Raw genomic sequence first — 22543 nt, 5'->3', positions numbered from 1 at the left:
TGATCAGTTTATTACACTACTTCTTTGGACTGTAAAGTGCCTTGGATTGATGTTTCTAGGGAAGGCGTTACTGTATATCAGCTTTATTTTATTGTAACTATATTAACTAAAAACGCACTCATCACTGGTCAAAGATAATAATTTGACCATATCGGGACTCATCTACTTACGAACATTCGGCTTATGAACTTTCAGAGATACGAACAAACCTGTCCGTATGTCCAGTAGCCTGTTCGGACCGAGAGTCGTAAGTTAACAACCGCCGCGCAACAGATGGCGATGGTGGCATCGACATCTGCACAACATTAAGAACCAGTGGCATCTAGAGGAGATTATACAACCTTTAAAGCCATTCCCCGTGTTTGGTGTACACGCCGTACAACCTGTTTGGAATCGACGGGAGAAAAAAGTTGGACTTACGAACAAATCGACTTACGAACAGACCTCTGGCACCCAACTCGTTCGCAAGTAGAGGAGTCCCCCCCTTACACACCACTCTACTCATTTGAGCAGTCTACGGCACAGACATCCTCACCTGGAACTCCGAATTTGCCAAAGCCGACAAAGTTCCAGACACCATTTACACCTCTTTACCTTGGGGTTGCTTAATTATTTTTCTTCCACGGATGTTGTGCGCGTGTTGTTTGTATCCCCGAGCACCCGTGGACAGCTCACAGGAGGAGGAAACTGACTCAGCAGTTGAGCCTGCATCCTTCCACGTTCCCAGTGGGTGCTGTGGCAATCACCACACCCTTGCAGCCGCTTCGAACCCCAAATGTTTAATGTGGCCCACTTAAGCTTTAACGTCACGTCATGAAATTACTAAATTCCAAAAGCCACTTTAGCCAACACCTGGTATAAGAATTTGGCTCGTTAGCCTTTCCCGTGTCTCGCCACGGACGTTCATCATCGTCTAAAAAAAGAGGGCAGAGGCACACAAAGCGCACCGCCTCGTGTCGCTCAGGAGACCGGCGTTCACAACAGCCTGGCATTCGTGGCTCTTTGCAGACCTGCCAGACGACCCAGGCCCCTTCATTATTTGATTAAGAGCCACTCCCTGTTGTTTGATCTTATACGCAACAAACCCAGACCACACACACACACACGTGTATACATACAAAGATCACCCGCATAGCCTTAGCAGACTGTTAAGGTAAGTGCTGTTAGCGAGCAACTATGAGGGCCGGCACGGCACACGAGGGGGGTGGAAGGCCAGGACCACGCCCGGCCGCCTTTGTCTTCCCGGTGGCGATGAGTTTACAAACCACACTAGGTACTCATTTGAGGCCGAGTCGACCTAGGAGAGGCCCAGGACGGGTTTAGATCATTGTCACTGGTGTTGACCGTGAGCGGGAAATCATTGGGGTCGCCAGGTTTGGAGTGCAGCGAGGTAACCATTACACTACCGCTCCCCACACAACACAAGCATTCATACACACACACATAGGCTTTGAAACATATATACAAAACGCACCTTTATTTTTCTATTTTAAAAAAATCAACAGAGGTGAATACATTAAGTTATTTAAAATATATATACATTGCAGTGTTTTAAGTGTTAAAATTTAAGTCGCCGTTTTTAATTCAAAAAGTGCCACGAAATTACACTTAAAATGTTAACTTAATTGTGAAAATAAATTTCACTTAAATATTAAAACCAAAAACACCTAAGGTGTCGTAGCTGCTGTACGAAATATAAAATAACAAAAAAGGAGACATTACAATACATTAATCCGTGAAATAAATAATCAAATCACAAATATCACTGAAAGGTCACTTCGGAGTGCTGCACTCACAGACATAAATCATAAGTTTAATACCCGAATGGGGTCAACTCACAGTGGTTCCTGTGAACTGGTTCCTGGATAGGAATGTGGAATTTCCACTACAGGGTCACCAATAGAGGTGAGCACTAAGTGTGCAAAACTAATAATTTAATTTAAAAAAATATTTGGTCTCGTGTTTTTCGTTATCAGTCGTAGTTTTGTACACAATATTAATCTTATTACAACATTAGCATATCATTTGCATACATCTTAAACAATAAGATCCACACTGTTCGATACATGTCGTGTAATATTGATGCATCATTACCATACCGAATTGACACCACCCCAAAACCCTTGAAGTAGAGACTCCAACTTTTGTCAGGAAAAAAACACTTTAAATAGACGCGCATTTTACGCACGAGCGTTTTCCAACATCTTTAAATAGATCTATAACTTAAAACATAAACATAGTTTATAAATAGAGACCCCCAAACAAAGTAGCAAATGGCTCGTCTACGGTAGCTGCACACAGGCCTGTGCTCCGGGCTGCACAACAAGTTTTAACCTTCTGTAGATAAGAATGGACTTTCAGGTATCACTGTATTGACGTCAACTTGTGGCAAGGACGTCACTCGTTTGAATGCGTGACTACAAAGCCACTTTCTGCAGCAACCTTCAGTATCCTCGATCAAATGTGACAGGGGGGCGGGGGGAGGAGTGGTTAGCACACTGCGCAGTGAAGCCAGAGACCTGAGCTGGATTGCTGGCCACAGCTAACCCCAACCAGTACTGATCCACGTGGTGAAGTATGGTCAAACAACCCCCACGACAAACATGGACTGGGGGGCGAGAGGGGAGGTGGCTTCATCCAGCAGTGGATTGACAACAGACTAATTAGAATTCTTTAAATCAAATGGAAAAACTTTTAAAACAAACATCAATGGAATATTTCCGGTAGTGTCTTCAGAAAGCGTCTCGTTACCAAAAACTTGAACAAATGTTGGACGGCCCAAGTCACCCAGCCCAGATGTGTTACTACGATGCGAGTAATACTCGTCTTTTGGAGAGTGCTTTTAACAGCATACATTTAATAACTTAAAACAATAAAAGCACGTTATTATTCTTACATTAATTTACGTCAAACTTAAGGCTCGGTCATAGTTGGCGAGGTAGCTCAGGGGCCGTGTTAAACACGGAGCCAGCACCACTGAGGACCTGGGTTAAATGCCCAAGAGCTGATAGACTCAGGGGGAATTTCATATTGGCTGTATTATGTTAATAATGGCTATGTGAGGAATACTAATCCAAAACTACCAAGGTCCTGAGTTCAAGGTTGGAGCCCTGGGGTCTCGACATCTCGAAAGGGATTCACATGAGCTAATGTCGGAGGGAACAAATCAATATTTTTTTTGACCGGGACAACAGGACTGCTGCGACTACTATTGCTGATGACTATGCTGCTGCTGCTGCTGCTGTTAATGATAGGAAAATTCCAAGGCCGCTGTTAATGATGCCGTTGCTAATGATGATAATGTTGCTATTCATAACAGATAATAATGATGCGACAAAAAATAAACATGCTGCCAGTGCTGCTAATGATGAGTGTGAAGCAGCTGATAAAAATTATGCTGCTGCTGGTAATGGATGATTATCATGATGATGGTGATTATGATGATGATGGTGCGGCTACTGCTTACACTGATGCTGCTAATAACATCACCACTACCGATGACGACGACAAAGGTGGCTACTACGGTTTCTCCTGCTGCTGCTGCTGCTGCTGCGTTACGAGCAGCCCCAGCGCGTAAGCGAGCCTCGTCCGGATGAGCGCGCGATGGGGCGAGTCTCCCAGCTGCTGCGCGCTGTAATCGGACGCCTCGCGGCGATCGTTCACGAACGTGAGGAGTTTGTCCTCTCCCTTGCTCTCCCCAAACACGACGACCTTCGTGTGGTCACGGTAGAAGTTCACCTGGAAAGCGACAATGGATTCCAGGGGTTAAAGAAGGCAGTCAAAGAGGTCAGGGCCTCAGGTGATTAAACTAATACTAAATAATTTTTTATCTTACCAGATAAGCTCAATGAGCTACGTAGCACTTTTTCAGAAGCGACCTGGCCACAAATGATAGCTCAACGAAGTGGCTCATCGCGTGTAAATTTTTCGCAGCCAAATACTCGACATGCATGTTTCTAAATATAGAGGAAAAAAACCGGAGGACCCGGAAAAAATTCCACAAGACCACGAGGAGAGAGACATGCAAACTCCAAATATACAGACGTCAAGGTCAGGATCGAAGCCATGACTTCCTGTATACCAGGCAAGGGAGTTAACATCTCACTACCGCACATACAAACACTTTGGATAAATGAATGTTGATGTCGACTTCCATGAAACGAAATAAGTTCCTTCTTTAAATGTTGAATATTTGCATGAATATAAGTTCCAAGATTGAAAGGGGAAATGTTAAAAGTTGAATTGAGTTATGGTATTTTACTGTCTTGTTTGCATCGTTTCTCATTCAGTGTCATTTCACCAATCTCGTTTTCACCATCAGTCTCAATGTAACAACTTATGATGTGCATGCATCGTAAACTATCAAAATCAAACATGCACGTATCGCGAGATGTATCGATGCATTGTCAAAATCCCCAAATATTCTACATTTGTTCAAATATATAACATTAGCGGGTGCAGCAGTGAATAGGAGATGAGGAGAAAGCACGCAGCTCGAATCGTGAAATTAAATTCTACGAACATTTTAAACTCGAAGAAAGATCAATTAAAAAAACGATGTCCTCTCTGAACATATAACTCTAGCAACACACAAGAGTTCGAATGGGGGGATATTTTTACAATTCTGGCTATGGCCTTATGATGCTGGTTGTAACTATCAGCGAAATGCCGTACCCATTTAAATGTTGTGAGATTTCTCTCCAACGCACTGATGGTGCTCCTGAAGCAGTAATAAAACTGGCACGTTTGTTCATCACGTGTCAACTTATTTCTTGGCTGTGTGTCGGGTGGAGGCGGTGTACGACACATGCATTTTATTTGTGCAATCTGACTCGAAACGATCAATTAAGAATTGTCGATAATCGTGTTGTGGTACCTGCACAGTGTTGTTGCTGAAGAGCATCAAAACGGCGCGGTCCGTCTTCACCCACTGGACCAGGAATATGCCCTCGTCGCTCCTCCTCTCCACCCGTTGGCTGGCAGCGTCCACTCCCTGACCAATCACAGGAAGCGTTAACAACGGCGTTAGGAGGGGGAGGAAGCAGAAGAAAGGCCGTGGCTTGATGATGATGTCGACACTAGTTTTGTTGTTCATGGCAATTACACTGCTGTAGTAGATGTTGGCAATGTTGATGCTATTGCTGTTGACAATTGCGATAGCACTGATTTCCGCTTACCTCAAGGAGATGTTGATCCATGAATTGAGTAAAATATCGCAGCGTCGCCACAACCCGGGTCATGTGACGCGGGGGAGAGGTCAGATCAAAGGTCGTTGCTGTGCCCACCTCAGCCTGGTGCTGAACAGTCCTGCATTAGAAACAAAGATACATTACCCACAATGCCCCTGTGAAAAACGCCTTCATCGATAAACTGATTTGATGCAAAAATGAAGTGGTTGCGACAAAATAAAACACCATACAGTGTGCTTTTGCAAGGCTCAAAGAAAAGGAAATGGACATATCCATTTAAATATTTGATTATGTTTCAATGTTGATTTATTAATACATTCATAATAAAAGGTTTTCGGGTTAAATCGCGTTATTTATAAATGTGTCGCAACCCTCCACCACCCGAAAAAAATGTGTCACGTTGACAAAAGACAAACAGTTCACTACTTTAGCCTACCGGTTGAAGAGTGAATCCACAACATTTAAAACTTTTGAGTACGAGTTTCGCTGGTAATTACATCCAGCATCATCGGGCAATTTGCCAGAATTTGTATTCTGGCAAATAGTATTCTGGCACATTGCCCGATGATGCTGGATGTAATTACCAGCGAAACTCGTACTCAAAAGTTTTAAATGTTGTGGATTCACTCTTCAACCGGTAGGCTAAAGTAGTGAACTGTTTGTCTTTTGTCAACGTGACACATTTTTTTCGGGTGGTGGAGGGTTGCGACACATTTATAAATAACGCGATTTAACCCGAAAACCTTTTATTATGAATGTATTAATAAATCAACATTGAAACATAATCAAATATTTAAATGGATATGTCCATTTCCTTTTCTTTGAGCCTTGCAAAAGCACACTGCAAATGTTGTGGATTCACTCTTAAACACACCGGTGGGGGCTAAAGTAGTGAACTATTTTGTCTTTAGTCAACGTGACAAATTTTTTACTGATTGGCCGTGTCGGGTGGTGGAGGGTTGCGACACATTTATAAATAACGCAATCTAACCCAAAAACCTTTATCATGATTAAAAAATGTTTAACTTTTTCAACTCAAGTATTTTTTACAGGAACATTTAACAAAAACCTTCAAACTTGTTGTTTTTTCAGATTCAGTCAAATAATGTCTCATTCAACTTATACATACAAATATAGCTTTTTTAAAATAAAATTAGTGCGAGCTAACAGGCCGCACAAATAACCATAATCCAATCACTTTTCCCCCTTATCTTTGGCTTCCAAGCACCTCTAAGGGGGTGCACGCCGAGGACCCAAAAGTAAAAAGCCCGATAAAAATGAAACTAAATTAAAAAGCAAACGTACGTGGCATCTGAGAGCAGGCGGAAGTGGCTGCCTTCGTTTGACAGCACTCCAACGCTGCCATCGCTCAGCTTGTATCCAAACCCCAGGCGATTCGAATGATCGACCCACTTGGTGACCCACAGGCCCCGTCTCTTTGACGACCCCTGATCTCCCGGTGGCACCTTGTTCTCAGAATCCACTTTTTCTTGCTGCTGCGGTTGGAGTCCCAGTTCCTTTGGCCTTTGTTCAGTGGGCATTTTGTTCCTCTTGCGTTCTTGTTTCACGTGTTTGTTGCGGTTGTTCCTGCTCATGCTGTTTTATCAGTGCGTGTTCCTCACAACTTTGTTCGTTTTGGCTTTTTTCATCACAACTGTTGTGCTGCTGCTGCTGCTGCGGTTGTTGTTGTAGTGGGGGTAGGTGGCATGTCGCCACGTGCTTCAGGCACACCCTGAGGGCAGACATGGACGCTCCAACGACGTCGGCGGTGGGGCCTGGCGGTGAGTCCAAGCCTAGAAATTCAACCACAACGGCAATCATTGTCACCAACGTGAACATCGCCATGAACATATTGGAGGGGCTGGGCAAATATTGCAGGTGTTCAGTTAAGTCAGCGGTAATGACTCGCACGTATAGCCCAGCGCTTTAGAGGAATAGGTTGGTAGATAACATGCACAGATTTGTGAAACGAATCAAATTGTTATTATCATGGTTGTCCGAGAAGATGTTAGGAGCAACCTACGTTAAGATTCCCAACCATGGCTCTTATCAGTGGTGAGTGATAACTGCACCGCTCCTCGGTCCCCCTTCACCATCCCTCATTGGCCAGTGCGGTCAAATAACCACCATGACAACCATGGGGGAGGCCTTCATCACCCAGCCGTGGATTGACAAAGGGAGGGGCTGTGTAAGGTGTTTGAGGTGTTAAGGAGGCCACTCACAATCACTGCTTTCTCTTCTGCTGCTACTGCTGCTGCTGATAATGGTTCTCTCTCCAGTACATCTCTCACTGGATTCTCTGTCCTCCGTTGGAGATAGATCTGTCCTCAAGCAAACCTGGAAAACATCAACCCCAACATCAGCGCCATCACGAATATGAACACGAACATCAGCATAAGGACCTTCAATAGCACCATGAGCAATATCACCACAACCATCACCACCAATATCACCACCACCACGACCATTACCTCAGTGTTGCTTCCCGTTTGACATGACGTGCAGTTCAGTCCGGCCTTGAGCATGTCACTAGTCACCATCTTTTGACCCCCGTCGCCATTGCGATCGACAATATCTGACCCTGCAAAGTGGGGGGGGGGGGGGGTCAAACAAGGTTGCTGAGTTCCAGAATTAAAATGGAGTGTTGTGCATTTCCGTGTCCTTTGTGCTCTGGATTGTCCTGTGTTCTCAATTATCGCGTTATAGATTGTTGTGTGTTCTCTGTTATCTCATTTTTTCCAAATCCTCTTGTGTTCTGAATTATTATGCTAAGGATTGTTGTTTGTGTTCCGGACAGCCATGTGTTCCGGATCATCGTGTGTTCAGTGCTCGCATGTTCCGGTGAAATTGTCCTCACCACGAGGCTTCCGGCGGAAGATGGTCGCCGCAGCTTTCCGGAGGAGTCGACCGGCGGAGCTCGGTGTCCGGAAGATGGGAGGGGAGAGATGCGAGGATGTGGGGAGACGATCCGGAACAAAACCCTAAGAGGCAGACAAGCAAAACACATTTAGAGCACATTTACATATAGTCAAACACTCAGACATGCATGGATATGTATGCATACAGAAACAAACATACACTTAAATACTGTATTTAACACAGACACGCAGTAATTACACGCTTTTTATTTAACTCACTCTGTTGTTGTCATATCCTCAAAACCTGTAACTAAATTTTAACCCACTTCCCAATGTGGTATCGACTGCAAACTTGGTATACGTATGTCATACTGATGACAATACTATATTCTATCATAAAAAATACAAAATATATATTTTTAAACCATCTTTTTTATATGTTATGTTTCGGCTTTGGATCTAATGGTCCACGCTCAACTGACGTTGGCTGTAAATCACCACGGTCCCTTACGTTATGGCAAGCTTCGGGGCCACTTCCTGGAGTCGCGGAGTTCTGCCATGACTCGTACGGTACATTTCATTAAAGCGTGTTTTAAAAAAAGTATTTTTATATCTTACTCATTTTTAACCTGACATTGCCTTTATGAATCCAATCAAGCCAAAATGAATTTCATCAGAGACCCTGAGCTTGCACCCAGGCACAACACTCGAACACCTGCCTCTATGCATCCCTGAGTTGCCATCATTAAGTCATCACCGTACCTGCGTAAGGAAGGGGTGGGACTGAAGGTCGAGCAGGGACGCCCGGAGGTCAGGGTCAGGGGTGAGTGCAGAGGTCAAGAGGTCACGGGCAGCATGGGAGAGCGAGGGTGGGAAGTTGAAGCGCCCGCTCCGGATGCACGCGTAGGTGTTGGCGAGGTCAGAGGTGGAGAAGGGAGGGCGCCCGGCGAGCATGGTAAACCTACAAGAACAACATCAACGTTGGTTTGTAGGTTTTTGCAGTTATGCGTGCGAGTCGGCGTGTATATGGGTAATGTGTGTATTGGTATGCATGTGGATGGGTTGGTATGCATGTGCGTGGGTTGGTTGGAATGCATGTCTGTGGGATGGTGTGTGTGTGGGTTGATATGCGTGTGTGTGGTTTGGTGTATGTGTGGGTTGGCATATGGGCAGCGGTGGCACCGTGGTTAGCGCATGGTGCTACAAACCCAGAAACCAGAGTTCGATTGCCGCTCACGGCCAATATCAGTGACGACTATCTAAACCGATCCTGGGTCTCCCCTCAATTACATACTTGGTGCGATGTGTAAAAATCGCCACTGGGGAGACAAAGGGCATGGTTCTGGTCACACCACCCCCTCGTGTGTTGGCCTTCATGATGTGCTTGCTGAGAGCACTTGCCTCAAAGGTCTGTTAAGGCTATATGGGGGATTGTTGTTTTTGTTGGCATGTGCGTATTGGTATGCGTGGGATTGTGCTTACGTGTAGGTTTGTGTTTACGCGTGTGTTGATATGCGTGGAATTGGTATGTGTGCGCTCCATGTTGGTATGCGTGTACGTACACGGCACACCCCAGTGACCAGATGTCAGCCTCAGGACCGTGACCTCGCTTATTCAGAACCTCCGGAGCCAAGTAATTGGGGGTTCCACACACTGTGCTGTAAGGGATGATCAAAGACAAAGACACACACACAAACGTATAAATGTAAACACACGGCACGTAGTGTGCACACATATGCACATGACGACACACACACACTGCACATACAAAGTCACTTGATCTCATGCAAGCCGCATCAAACTCCATTGGACAGCCGAGGCCACAACCATCGTGTGTCACAAACTGTGCGTGTTTTGTTCAGTAACTATATTTGTTACACGTGTGTAAGTTATTATTTTGGCTAAGTAGTTTCCGATATTATTATGAGTATACAACTGTTATTGCAGTTATTTGGGTCATACAAACGAGCAACGAGTCACACTGAACACCAACGGTCATGATCTTTGATAACGATGAAATTAAAAACGTCCCCATTGAGTGGGTGCACTGTCTAACCCCTGAGTCCACTCAGACAGAACACACCGTTTCCTCATCTCTGGAGGCTCCAATGTGGTCGCCAGGCCCAGGTCTCCAATCTTCACCTCCATCGAGTCGGTGACAAAGAAGTTTCCTGGGATAAAAAACCAGGGTAGGGCTCATGTTAGGGCCAGTTCTAGCATTAGGGCGAAGATTAGTGTTAGGGCTAGTGTTTGGTGGTGTTCAGGGTAGTGCTAGCATTAGGGTGCGTATTAGTGACACGCCTACTGTCTGTTATTGTTAAGGGTCGTGTTAGTATCGAGGCTATTGTTCGGGTTAATGTTAGGGTGAGAGCTAGGGTTATGGTTAGTGTTAGGATTCGTGTTGTTCGAGCGAAAGTTAGAGGTATCGTTAGTGTTACATATAGGATAGAGTGAGTGTAAGGGGTCGTATCAGTTACCCTACCACTGAACCTAGAGCTTGCCACGAAACAAAACGCCAGCCTGTGTACCCCATGTCATCGCACGCCACACCCCTACCCCGCTCTGTGAGTAATGTGGTGGTTGTGGAGAGGGTGGAGGAGTTCCTGTATGTGGGCAGTGCGCTGACGACCAACTCTGGTTTGGCAGGAGAGTTCTCTACTCGGAATCAGTCAAGCAGCATTATCATTTCATCAGCTGTATAACAACGCTGTGTGGAAACTGTATAGCCTGTCGCTCCGCACGAAGCTCTGGGTCTCAAAGATGACATGGTCCCAAAACAGCTTCAAGCTTAACCTAGCCTGGCACATGCGCCATGATGATGTCACCGTTACATGGTGGCTGTTTCTCATGCTGTGTGTGTATACTGTGTCTGTGTGTATGTATGTTCATATATACGTGCGCACTCGTTTGGAAGTATGTTCATGTGCAGACACTTACCCAGCTTCAGATCCCGATGTACTACACCGCACTGGTGTAGATATCGCAGGCCCGAGATGAGCTGCCGCAGATAGTATTTCACCTCTGCCTCGGTCAGAACCTTCCTCGATCGGAGCATGTGTGCCAGGGACTAGGAATTGGAAAAAAAACAAGGTTATTGTGAGTTTACAATCCTCCAGTCACTCCCATGTGTCTTCCCCTTCTACATGTCTCCCTTTCTACTGTGTAGCTCATATCTCTCTTCAGGACTCCATGCCACCCACTCTCCCCTTCCTTCCCCGTGTCTCCCTCACATCTTTCCGTATTTCCCTTCTTCTCAAAATCTCTACCTTCTCTTCCCCCATGTCTCTCCCCCATCCTCCCCGTGCCTCTCGTCTCCCCTTCCTCGTCTCTCGCACCTGTCCATTGCACAGCTCCAGGATGATGTAGATGAAGTTTTCATCTTCGAAGCTGGATATGAACTGGACGATATGGCGATGGTGCAGTTTTCGGTGAAGGGAAATTTCTTGTTCAATCTGAAATGCAGACACAAACACAGATCCCCAAGTTAGTCCCGTGTTCCATCGGGGTAAGTGCCGTTAACGAGCACCCGTTACGGCCACTGTGGTAGGCGAAGGGGTGGATAGGTCGGCACCACGTGAGGTCACCTAATGTCTCCCCAGTGCTGATGTTTACACACCACACCAGGCAACTGAGATCGCAACAAGTTCAGATTCCACTTTCCACTGATGTCATTAATGACAGGGAATGAACCCTGACCACTGAGATCATAGTGCAGTGCATGAACCACTGCACCACCACTACCCATACACAAAGATCCCCCTGAATAGCTGTAACAGACTTTTCGGGGCAAGTGTTGTTAGCGAGCACTTACGAAAGCTGGCACAGAGGCCAGCACCACGCCCAGCCGCTTTTGTCTTCCGAGCGGAAATGTTTACACACCACACAAAGTACTCATTTGAGGCCAAATCGATCTAGGGAAGGTCCAGGACTTGTTCAGATAATTTTCACTGGTTTTGGCCACAAGCAGGAATGGAACTCAGGTCTCCAGGTTCGTAGCGCAGCACACCAAACCACGATGCTACCGCTCCCCACAACTTATACACACACAGATAAACATTCAGACACATCTATACAGCAATAAATGTAAACAAGCGCATAGATTTGTAAACACGCTGATGCTGATGATACTGCCGACGCTGCTACTGCTGATGATGATGATGCTGCTGCTGTTCCCGCTGATCATTTTAATGGATCTCGATCAGAATTCGACATCCAAATAACCAACAGGAACCCTGTGACTCAGTCAGCCTTTCCTGCTTCTAAAATATTTGTAAAACATTTCAAAAGTTAGAGGCGCACTCCACATTAAATGGTTTTGTGGCAGTGCTCTGCTACTGCTCACATGGATCGTTGACTCACACAAACTATTTAAAATAATATTGACATACAATACTTGCTATTTGCTGTAAAAGTCATGTTTTTTTTTTAACAAGACGAAGAGAGCAACACCCTTCATGGTCTACAAATAAAATAGTTTGGTTTCTTCTAAAAGAAAGCGTTAACAAAAAATAAGTTTCCAAAAATGTATCTTAGCCTGGAAAAACCCAAAAATTATTCCATGAGGAGACATCATTCTTGGCGCTCAATTGGCTTAAACTCCGTCACTTGACTGTGACCGTGACCCAGGCGCCATGGGCGTGAAGCAAACAGCGACGTTACAGGGAAACTATGCACGTGTGTAAATATTTGAGCTATTTTTAAAGGTCTCTTTCATTTCCTTGTAAATTCCTCAGCTATCGTGTAACCTCAACTTTTCTTGGCGAGAGTTATAATGAAAGAGTCACTGGCTTTTCTGAATTATGACTATCATTTCATCCGTCTGGGTGGCAAAGAAAAGTGTTGAGTTCAACTCCAGGTTGTGGGTTGGCTTTTCCCATCATCATAATCATCCTCTCTGGGGTTGATAAAATGATCATCACTGCGATGTGGGAGGTTAATGATGATTGGGCATCGTGTAGGGAAGACTGGTTCCTGCTATGGCAATGTGGAATATCCACTTCTGGCTTGGGGCCAGCAACAGAGATGCGTGCTGCCCCATCGGCTGTATACGTGAAGAGAAACTTTAACTTCTTAAACTTTCAGGTGCACCATCAATCTCGCAGTGCTGACTATCTCTGGCACGATCACTATGAGCCTCGCAAGAGAGACACCAAGGCTCGCAACTTGAACATTGCTCCCAATACAGCATGTTTTCCTAACGCAAATTTTATGTAACGTGATTCATATATTAGGGCACACATTTTTTATACTGTGGGTGCGAATTGAATACAACGCGATCGAGTGAACAGAACTGCGTCGCGTGAGTAGGAATAAGCGGTTGTACGGCTGCCTCGGCGTAACATCACACAAGGCGGGATGCTGCTGGATGCTTCTAGATGCTACCTATGCACCCCAGTCTTTGTTCAGCCTGCATATGCATCTCACGTGTTATCACGGACTCTGCTTTATCCTATACCTACTATAATCACCCAGGAATGTCCTTAACACTCGACCAGCCCCCCTCATTAACATTCATGAGCAGGTGACGTCCTCTAAATGGACACCCCCCCCCCATTATTATTACCTACTATAATGAGCCAAGAATGTCTGTGTGCAACGCTCGTGACGTCACTCCACGTCCACCAGCCCCCTCTCATTAGCGGCTGACGTCATTCCACATCGGGGGCTGAGGCGCCTCCTCCCCCTTCCTCGGCGTCAACTTACAACCCTCACTACAAAGGCAGAACCCTCACGTCACGCGATCTCCGTAACGATATTGAGACATTAAAGTAAAAAGGACGTCGTGATGAACAAGGGATTATAAACTTAAAATGAAATAGGTCTGTGTCACCGCGCCCTTACAAATTGCAAACGCATTGATGCAATGAATATCACATCGCGGTCTGCTTTCCGCTTGCAAGTTTCAGATTTACTGCAATACACCCGTCCTTGGACGGACAACAGGCTAGTATTATATATTGTTTACTATAATGCATTTTTCCATAACGCGGAGTTCTTCAGGAACGCAACTACCGCGATACAGGAGAACAGACTGTACCTCGAACCCAGGGCTTCAGCCATGCTGGCTGGCTCGGTGTTTCTCCGGTACGGTCACCGTGAGACCAGACCCTCACCTTTGCTCTGTGTCCTGGCTTCTCAACCCTCTGCTTGGTGATGATTTTCGCGGCGAAGTGGCAGCCAGTGTACTCCTCAGTCACCAAGTAGCATCGCGCAAAACCTCCCTGAGACAGACAGCACAAAGGACAGAGGTGATCAGGGCAACACAATCGTCAGCAGCAGAACAATAATCATATTCAGCGACAATACTAGCCCAGCAGCAACGGTGATGTAATTAGCGGCAGTATCACCAGAAGTAGCAGCAGTGGTCGTAGCAACAGCAGCAGCATTACCATCACTGCTACGCTTGTCATGATCACCAGCAGCAGTAGCAGTAGTACAATGCAGCAGTAGCAGCAATAGTGCAAACAGAAGTGGTAGCGTGATCAGTTGCAATAGTTACGACACCACACAACCACCACCACCTTCATCAATTCATCCTCAGCAATAGCAACAGTAACAACAACAACCACGATATTCGCCACGAAGTGGTGGTGTCGTCACCGCGGCGCTTTGTGCCAGGCTATGTGCACTTTGAGGCCACTTGAAGTTATCGAAGGCTCGCTGTGGCAGGGGCTCACAGAACAGACCCAGGTGCCACGGGGTTGACCGGCTGTAACAACTGGCAGTTCCACCCCAAGTGCTCGCTCCCCGTCGTGCCAACGCACCTCCGATGAGCACAGCTGGCTATGTACGGTGCGACAGACGTTCAACACGCATGCAACCGAGTGCAAATCACCAGAAGCGCTCGCTCGCTCTCTCGCTCGCTCACCTTGCCCAGGAGGCGGCCTCGTGAGTAGATGATGTCACGGCTCGCGTCTCTGATGACCCGCGGTGGCCGAGGAGGCAGCTCTGAGGACATGACCCGGGGTGCAGAGTTTCCAAGCTTGGTACTTGCGGAACTCAAAAAGGCCTGGAAACGAAGAACAACCCCGAGGAGTCAACAATAATTATCCCTGAACACACCAAAGATGCAACACCAAGAACACAGAAACCTGACCCAGACCGACATCATCATCGTCGTCCAGTACTGCATCTCAGCTGGACTGAGTCTGCGTACTAATATTGTACTTGATTATTTCACAACAGTTGCCTTGTTTACCTTGCACAGGCCCAGAACCTTCAGCGGCCAGTGGTGTCATAGATTTATAAGACATATACTGGGTACAATTACAAGAATATCGCAGTTATTATCCTGATTTTGGCGCCACGGTGGCGAGATGTTAACGACCACCTGGTGTGCAGGAGAGGTCGTGGGTTCAATCCCTACACACTGACTGCTGCTGCTGTATACTGTATTTGGAGTTTGCGTGTCTCTCTCTCCCCGTGGTCTCGTGGATTTTTCTCAGTCCTCCGGTTTTTCCCTCCACATTTACAAGCCACATCACGTGTTTAGAGTATATGGCTGCTAGACATTTGCACGTGATACACCACTTCGTTGAGCTGTCATTTATGGCCAGGCCACTTCTGAAAAATAGCTATCTATAGCTCAGTGGGCCTCACCTGGTAAAATAACACTGTTATAATTTGAAGACTTATAATTTTAAGACCACACGGATCACCGGGCACCAATAACACAACTTAACAAACTAAACCTGCATTTAAACGACGTGAACTCTGCATCATATGTGCAACAGGCTCCTCCTGTGGGTGCCACTTCCCTTGGGGCCACACGGGCTACACGTTGACAAGTAGTTCAAGTTCATTAATTTGGTATAGCCCTGTGAGCCATTCGGTTCTTGAATCGGGTGCAACCGCAACAAACAACAAAAACGTGAACAGAAAACATCTTAAAGTGACTATGTGACTGAGTGCAAACAGAAAATCCAAGAAAAAGACAGCAAAATATTGCAGAAAAAGCACCGCACACCAACACTGTGTGCAAAAATCCCAGTGGGATGCAAGTCAAACAACAACAACAACAACAACCACAAGACAACTTAGATTAAGTATTGCTCCCTCTGGCTACATCTCAGTAGCTACAATCAGACACGAACTTGGAGTCGAACCCTGGTGAAGACCGATGGGGGGGGGGTGGGGGGTGTGGGACACAAGGTGAGCGAGCCCAACAGCAAGCAACCTGAGGCCAGCACTTGACTTAGATGCGACACCCCCCCATGCAGTCTTCTCCTGGTCGTCTATCCGCTAAATCGAAAGCAAACATCGCAGCGGCCAAGCGAAGCGAGTTGCGACGCCCTTTCTTTAGCAGGAGCCCACGTGAAGTGGAGTCGGCGATTACACACGTGGCGGAATGTAATTAACATGACCGGCCAAGGGGGCCGACCACACTCTCACTCACTCAGTCACTCACCCAGTCACTCAGTCACTCAGCCATTTACTCACTCACTCACCCACTCACTCACCCACTCGTTCACTCACCCACTCGTTCACCCACTCACTTAACTAACTCACCCGCCCGCGCGGCCACTCACTCACTCAGCCATTTACTCACTCACTCAGCTATTTACTCACCCAGTCACTCACCCACTCACCCAGTCACTCACTCACTCGCTCACTCACCCAGTCACTCACTCACCCGCTCACCCAGTCACTTACTCACCCACTCACTCACTCACCCACTCACCCGCTCACCCACTCACCCACTCACCCAGTCACTCACCCACTCACCCAGTCACTCAGTCACTCACCCAGTCACTCACCCAGTCACCCACTCACCCAGTCAGTCACTCACCAAGTCACCCAGTCACTCACTCACCAAGTCACTCACTCACTCACCCACCCGCTCACCTGTTGCTGCTGCTGCTGTTGCTGCCGCTCCGCGCGCACGAATTTCAATGAATGAGCGCGGGGGGCGTGGGCTCGCGTGACGTCACCCGGGAAGGGGGTGGGGGTTGAGGGGGATGGGGGGGGGGGATCCTCGCCGCGCGCGCGCCGCGTACGTTGGTTCGTGACGTCAAACTTTTTTTAATAAATTTAAACGCGCGCCGAATATAAAGACGCTTTAAATGTATTTCAATAGCGCCAAGTGATTTTGTGACAGCGTTTGTATAATTTCGCGGGCGTTCGGGCCACGACACGTCGCGCGTTTCTTTCGACGCGGTGACGTAACACCCCCCCCCGTGACGTCATCGCGCAACATAATCACCACCCCCCGACGAGAGACGTCGGCCCGTTTGCGCGATGACGTCACGGCAGCGTACGCGGTGACGTCGCGGGGCGTGCGCGGTGACGTCGCGGGGCATGCGCGGTGACGTCGCGGGGCGTGCGCGGTGACGTCGCGGGGCGTGCGCGGTGACGTCAGGGGCGTGCGCGGTGACGTCGCGGGGCATGCGCGGTGACGTCAGGGGCGTGCGCGGTGACGTCAGGGGCATGCCCCGGCGTGCCTGGGCGTCGGCCGCATTCCTGCTGCTTGAGTCGGCGGCGGCGGGGAGACCACCTCGGGTCCAAGGGTCCTCCCCGCCGCGGCGTTTGCTTTTGGTGTTGCCGCGGAAAGTTAAACATTGACGCGCTCATGAACGACACTGCCACCAAACAATACCGCGTTAGCCGCCGTTCGCCCCGAAGTGACGGCGCCTGTGCCAGGCCAGGTGCACTTTGAGGCGACCACGTGACGTGTCGAAGGGCTCGCTGCTGGCAGGAGGTCTCGGGACAGACCCAGCCCGGTGCCATGGGTTGGCTGACTGAGATGACTGCTGGTAGATGTACCACCAGCTGTGCCAGGCTAGGTGCAGGTCTCGTGACACCCAGCCTGGTGCCATGGGTTGGCTGACTGAGATGACCGGTAGATTCACCACCAGCTGTGCCAGGCTAGGTGCAGGTCTCGGGACAGACCCAGCCCGGTGCCATGGGTTGGCTGACTGAGATGACTGCTGGTAGATGTACCACCAGCTGTGCCAGGCTAGGTGCAGGTCTCGTGACACCCAGCCTGGTGCCATGGGTTGGCTGACTGAGATGACTGCTGGTAGATGTACCACCAGCTGTGCCAGGCTAGGTGCAGGTCTCGTGACACCCAGCCTGGTGCCATGGGTTGGCTGACTGAGATGACTGCTGGTAGATGTACCACCAGCTGTGCCAGGCTAGGTGCAGGTCTCGTGACACCCAGCCTGGTGCCATGGGTTGGCTGACTGAGATGACCGGTAGATTCACCACCAGCTGTGCCAGGCTAGGTGCAGGTCTCGGGACAGACCCAGCCCGGTGCCATGGGTTGGCTGACTGAGATGACTGCTGGTAGATGTACCACCAGCTGTGCCAGGCTAGGTGCAGGTCTCGTGACACCCAGCCTGGTGCCATGGGTTGGCTGACTGAGATGACCGGTAGATTCACCACCAGCTGTGCCAGGCTAGGTGCAGGTCTCGGGACAGACCCAGCCCGGTGCCATGGGTTGGCTGACTGAGATGACTGCTGGTAGATGTACCACCAGCTGTGCCAGGCTAGGTGCAGGTCTCGTGACACCCAGCCTGGTGCCATGGGTTGGCTGACTGAGATGACCAGTAGATGCACCACCAGCTGTGCCCCCTACTGTGCCAGGCTAGGTGCAGGTCTCGGGACAGACCCAGCAGGTGCCATGGGTTGGCTGACTGAGATGACCGGTAGATGCACCACCAGCTGTGCCAGGCTAGGTGCAGGTCTCGTGACACCCAGCCTGGTGCCATGGGTTGGCTGACTGAGATGACTGCTGGTAGATGCACCACCAGCTGTGCCCCCTACTGTGCCAGGCTAGGTGCAGGTCTCGGGACAGACCCAGCCGGTGCCATGGGTTGGCTGACTGAGATGACTGCTGGTAGATCCACCACCAGCTGTGCCCCTGACTGTGCCAGGCTAGGTGCAGGAGGTCTCGGGACAGACCCAGCCCGGTGCCATGGGTTGGCTGACTGAGATGACAAGGGTCAACTTGCTGCATTGTAGCCGCCCGGCGCTCCGCTCGTTGTTGTGAGCGTCGCTCCTCTGCCCTTCGTTGTTGCTGGAGGGCGACTGCCATATGCAACCACACACACACACTGACACACAGTAGCAACAACCACACTGACACACAGTAGCAAGCAGCAGCAAGCAACCAACAAGAGAAGCGACTTTTTTTTCTGGTCTCCCTTTGTAACCATAAAAATCATCGCGTGACGCCCGCGTCATTTGTCAAACGCCACACGCCGTCTAAACATAGGTCAACCTCCTATTGTTAACTCGCCCATTGTGGCCCACGGCCTCTCATTGTCTCCCTTTAGATCAGACGGGACCACATCTGCGTCAAGGCGGCGCGTTTACCCTCAGAAGAAGCCCTGGGGCCATTGACTTTGAACCATACCGGGGAGCTTTAGTTCTGACACTTTGAACTTCTTGAGGCATTTACACTTGGGTCTGAATGCTGCAGAGCCGGGCGGTGGTGGCGGTAGTAGTGGCTTTCCGTGCACGTGGCACTGCCCAGGGTTGGTTGATGACGCAACTGTAGCGGACCTCCCCGTGGAGATGGAATATTTCTATACCCTGGCTTGCCAGGAGAAAGGCGATACAATACCGTGCAGCAAAGTGCATTTGTGGGGGTCGCTAGCCCCCGAGATCCCTCCCTCGATAATGCTAACGGCCGGGCTAGCATCATCAATCGCCCCCCCCGCTGCTAAGCGAACCGCTGCTAAGTTCCTCACCTATGGTGTGGGAGCCGTCGCCCGCGGATTCCCCTCCACCGCGGGTCCGCGTAATGGGCATGGTTAATTACCGATTAGTATTCTGCCCCTCTCTACTACGATACTTCCCTTTCCTAATCGCGCGCCTGCAACCCACGCGGAGCGAACGCACGCACGCCCACACACACGCCGCTCCGCGCACTCCAACTCAACTCACGTTATACTCGCGCACCTGTATCACACACGGAGTGAACACACGCGACACCCACTCTCGCACCGCTCTGCGCAGCGCTCCCCCGAGGCGAGCCGCAGCACCACAGAATCACTGCGTACCCACGCGCAACCCGCGCGCTCAGCTCCGCGCAGCGCTCACTCACGTGGCGAACCACTGTGCACACAGCGCACCCACACGCTCACACTGCACGACAAGATCACGCGAGACCACGCTTCGCTATTAATGATTTATTATATGCCACCTGCGAATTGATGTTGAATCAGTGAGTCGACGAGGCTGGCCTATTCCACTAAACCTGTACCTATTCCCTATTTATCGGCTTACGATACCCTACTTCACCTCCCCACTCACTGTTTGGTGCCCGCGGAGGTTCGCTGCTCTCTGCGCTAACAGCGTACCTCGATGCGTCGCACGGACGTCCGGGTCGCTGGCTGGAACTCCTGCTGGTCCGCTGGCCTGGAGAGAAGGGGCGATTTCCCCTCTCCGCTCCTCTATTTATCCTCCCTACCTCAAAGGGGATGCTGCGCTGAACAATGGGCTCGTGCACCCCAAGCCCGCGCACGGCGGTTCCCGGGCGCTGTTGATATGCTAATCAGTGCGCGACGTTGGCGGCGTACATCCTAATTACTCCCTTACCCTTCCTAACAATGGGGCCTGCGCGCTCAAGCGCAATTATCCCAACCCTCCATGACTATGCGCAACAGCCCCTGTGACCCCGCTATTCATGCTGTCCCGTGCCTCCCCTGCTTGCCCCGTCGACCCGTGGGAGTGTGTGTGGGGGGAAATGCGCCTCAACCGCGGTGGCCGAATGCCCCACGCCGCGACCACACCATATTAAGGCCGGCCGCAGCGCCGCGGTGCCACGTAGCACGGGGGAGGTCATCCAATTCCCTGATCGCCGGAAACCGTGAGAATTAATCCCGATAAGGGTCTCTCGGATAAAAACCGGTCGGCCAGGCGACCTCCCCTCGGAGCTCTATGGGGGGGGGAAATGAGTGCGGGTGTGTTCATGTGAGGTGAGGTGAGGGAGACGCGGGGTCGGCTCCGTTGCTTGGTGGTGGCGAGGTCGGGGATTTGGTGCCTGCCGAACGGCTTCGTGGCGGCGGCATCACACATACTTTATCTACATCTGTCCTATATGGCATAGTGTTGCCCCCTGCCACGGGTGCGTTTTATCCTGATGAATACACACTACATTTGACTGAAAAATCTTAATTGTTCGTAGCACTGGTTCACCTCTTGGCTTGCTGCCTTCCAGCTTAGTCTGTGGTTCCTTAATAGATTGTGAGATGCAATTTGCATGGACGACGATGCTATACACAACCAAATAATTTTAGTCAGGGCTCTTTAAACCTCAAGCATTGTCACAACCCTAACAGAGCCTTTAAACAATGATTAACACTAAACTTAAACTACACTTTTTATTTTACCAAGTAAGGCCCACTGAACTATATAACTCTTTTTCAGAAGCGACCTGGCCACAAATGATAGCCCAATGTAGTGGCTTATCACGTGCAAAAGTATAGCAGCTAAATACTCGAAACGAATGTTTCAAAATATGGAGGGAAAAACCAGAGGACCCGGAGAAAAAGATACGTGACCACAGAGAGAACATGCAAACTCCAAATATACAGCAACCGTCAGGGTCGGGATCGAACCCACAACCTCATGTATACCAGGCGAGGTAGTTAACATCTCACCTCCAAAGTGCCCCACTGAACTCAAGAGGAGCTTCCGTCTGCCTCTAAAAGCCTGAGGCATTAACAATGAACTCTAAGAGATGTTAAGTCTGGCTCCGAGTCTCAGAAATTAACATTAAACCCAAAGAAAGCCTTAATGTGGCTCTATGTGACACAGGCATTGTTATGTAAATATCATCTCCTTGCTTGGCTGGCAAGCTCAACGTGAAGTTCCAGGGTAGGTACAGTGCACGTGGCAGCCTTCGCACTGAATTAGTCTGCAGCAGCGTTTCGTAATTTCTGTGTGCCTGTGGTCACGGTCAACTGACACTGCTGAACTGCACCCATGAGAAGAATCTCTCGTCTGTTAGAGGTCACCATCGATACCATGGCTGCCAGTGGTGACAAGTACGGTTCCAACACCAACCCACCACAGACACGCTCTTGAAGTACATGGAGCACAGTCGTGTAGCTCTTGCGTGTGCAGCCGGTGGAATTGCACAGGGACCCTTGAGTTGGAGATGTCCAGGCACCAGGCGATGAAAGAGGTGGTGGGGAGGGGGGGCATTAGATGGAAAAGGAAATCATTTAATTCCTTGCATCGGACTCCATGCCAACCAGACTCTGCCACTGGCGGTGCTTAAAACTCGATGCTGCACATCGACATCTTAAATTGCACTTCCAATGCGTCTCGTCTCCCCAGTGCCCGGTGTGGATGTGGCCACACTGCTGTGCACTGACATCACTGGATGGCCACACCGCCTGGGGCGAAGAATGGCAGCGCAGGAATGCACCAAACTAGCACCTTGACAGCGACCCGCTCCAACCACCCGCCCAGCTTTGATCCGCCGCCATGTCTGTGGGTGCAACTCAACCGCTTCCGCTGTGGCCAGGGGCTCTGCGTGCCAGA

At 49.2% G+C, this 22543-nt stretch overlaps 1 protein-coding gene across 1 annotated transcript; it reads right to left on the bottom strand.

The window, feature by feature from the left end:
- Positions 1–1462: 1462 nt before the first annotated feature.
- Positions 1463–17346, bottom strand: LOC133346341 (serine/threonine-protein kinase PLK2-like). The gene is given in 17 exon segments (XM_061557836.1): positions 1463–3738; positions 4877–4993; positions 5178–5307; positions 6495–6730; positions 6732–6982; positions 7412–7526; positions 7661–7770; positions 8047–8170; positions 8810–9008; positions 9610–9705; positions 10131–10218; positions 10985–11114; positions 11383–11499; positions 14161–14268; positions 14916–15056; positions 16892–17062; positions 17305–17346. Coding segments are annotated over 17 exon segments (2394 nt in total). The 3' UTR covers positions 1463–3519.
- Between the last annotated feature and the right edge of the window lie 5197 nt (positions 17347–22543).

This window comes from Lethenteron reissneri, chromosome 24 (assembly GCF_015708825.2).
Source record: "Lethenteron reissneri isolate LAM-NWPU_2019-01 chromosome 24, ASM1570882v1, whole genome shotgun sequence".
NCBI classification, from domain to species: domain Eukaryota; kingdom Metazoa; phylum Chordata; class Hyperoartia; order Petromyzontiformes; family Petromyzontidae; genus Lethenteron; species Lethenteron reissneri.
The sequence above is the reverse complement of the archived record's forward strand: the minus strand, read 5'-3'. Positions and strand labels throughout refer to the sequence as shown.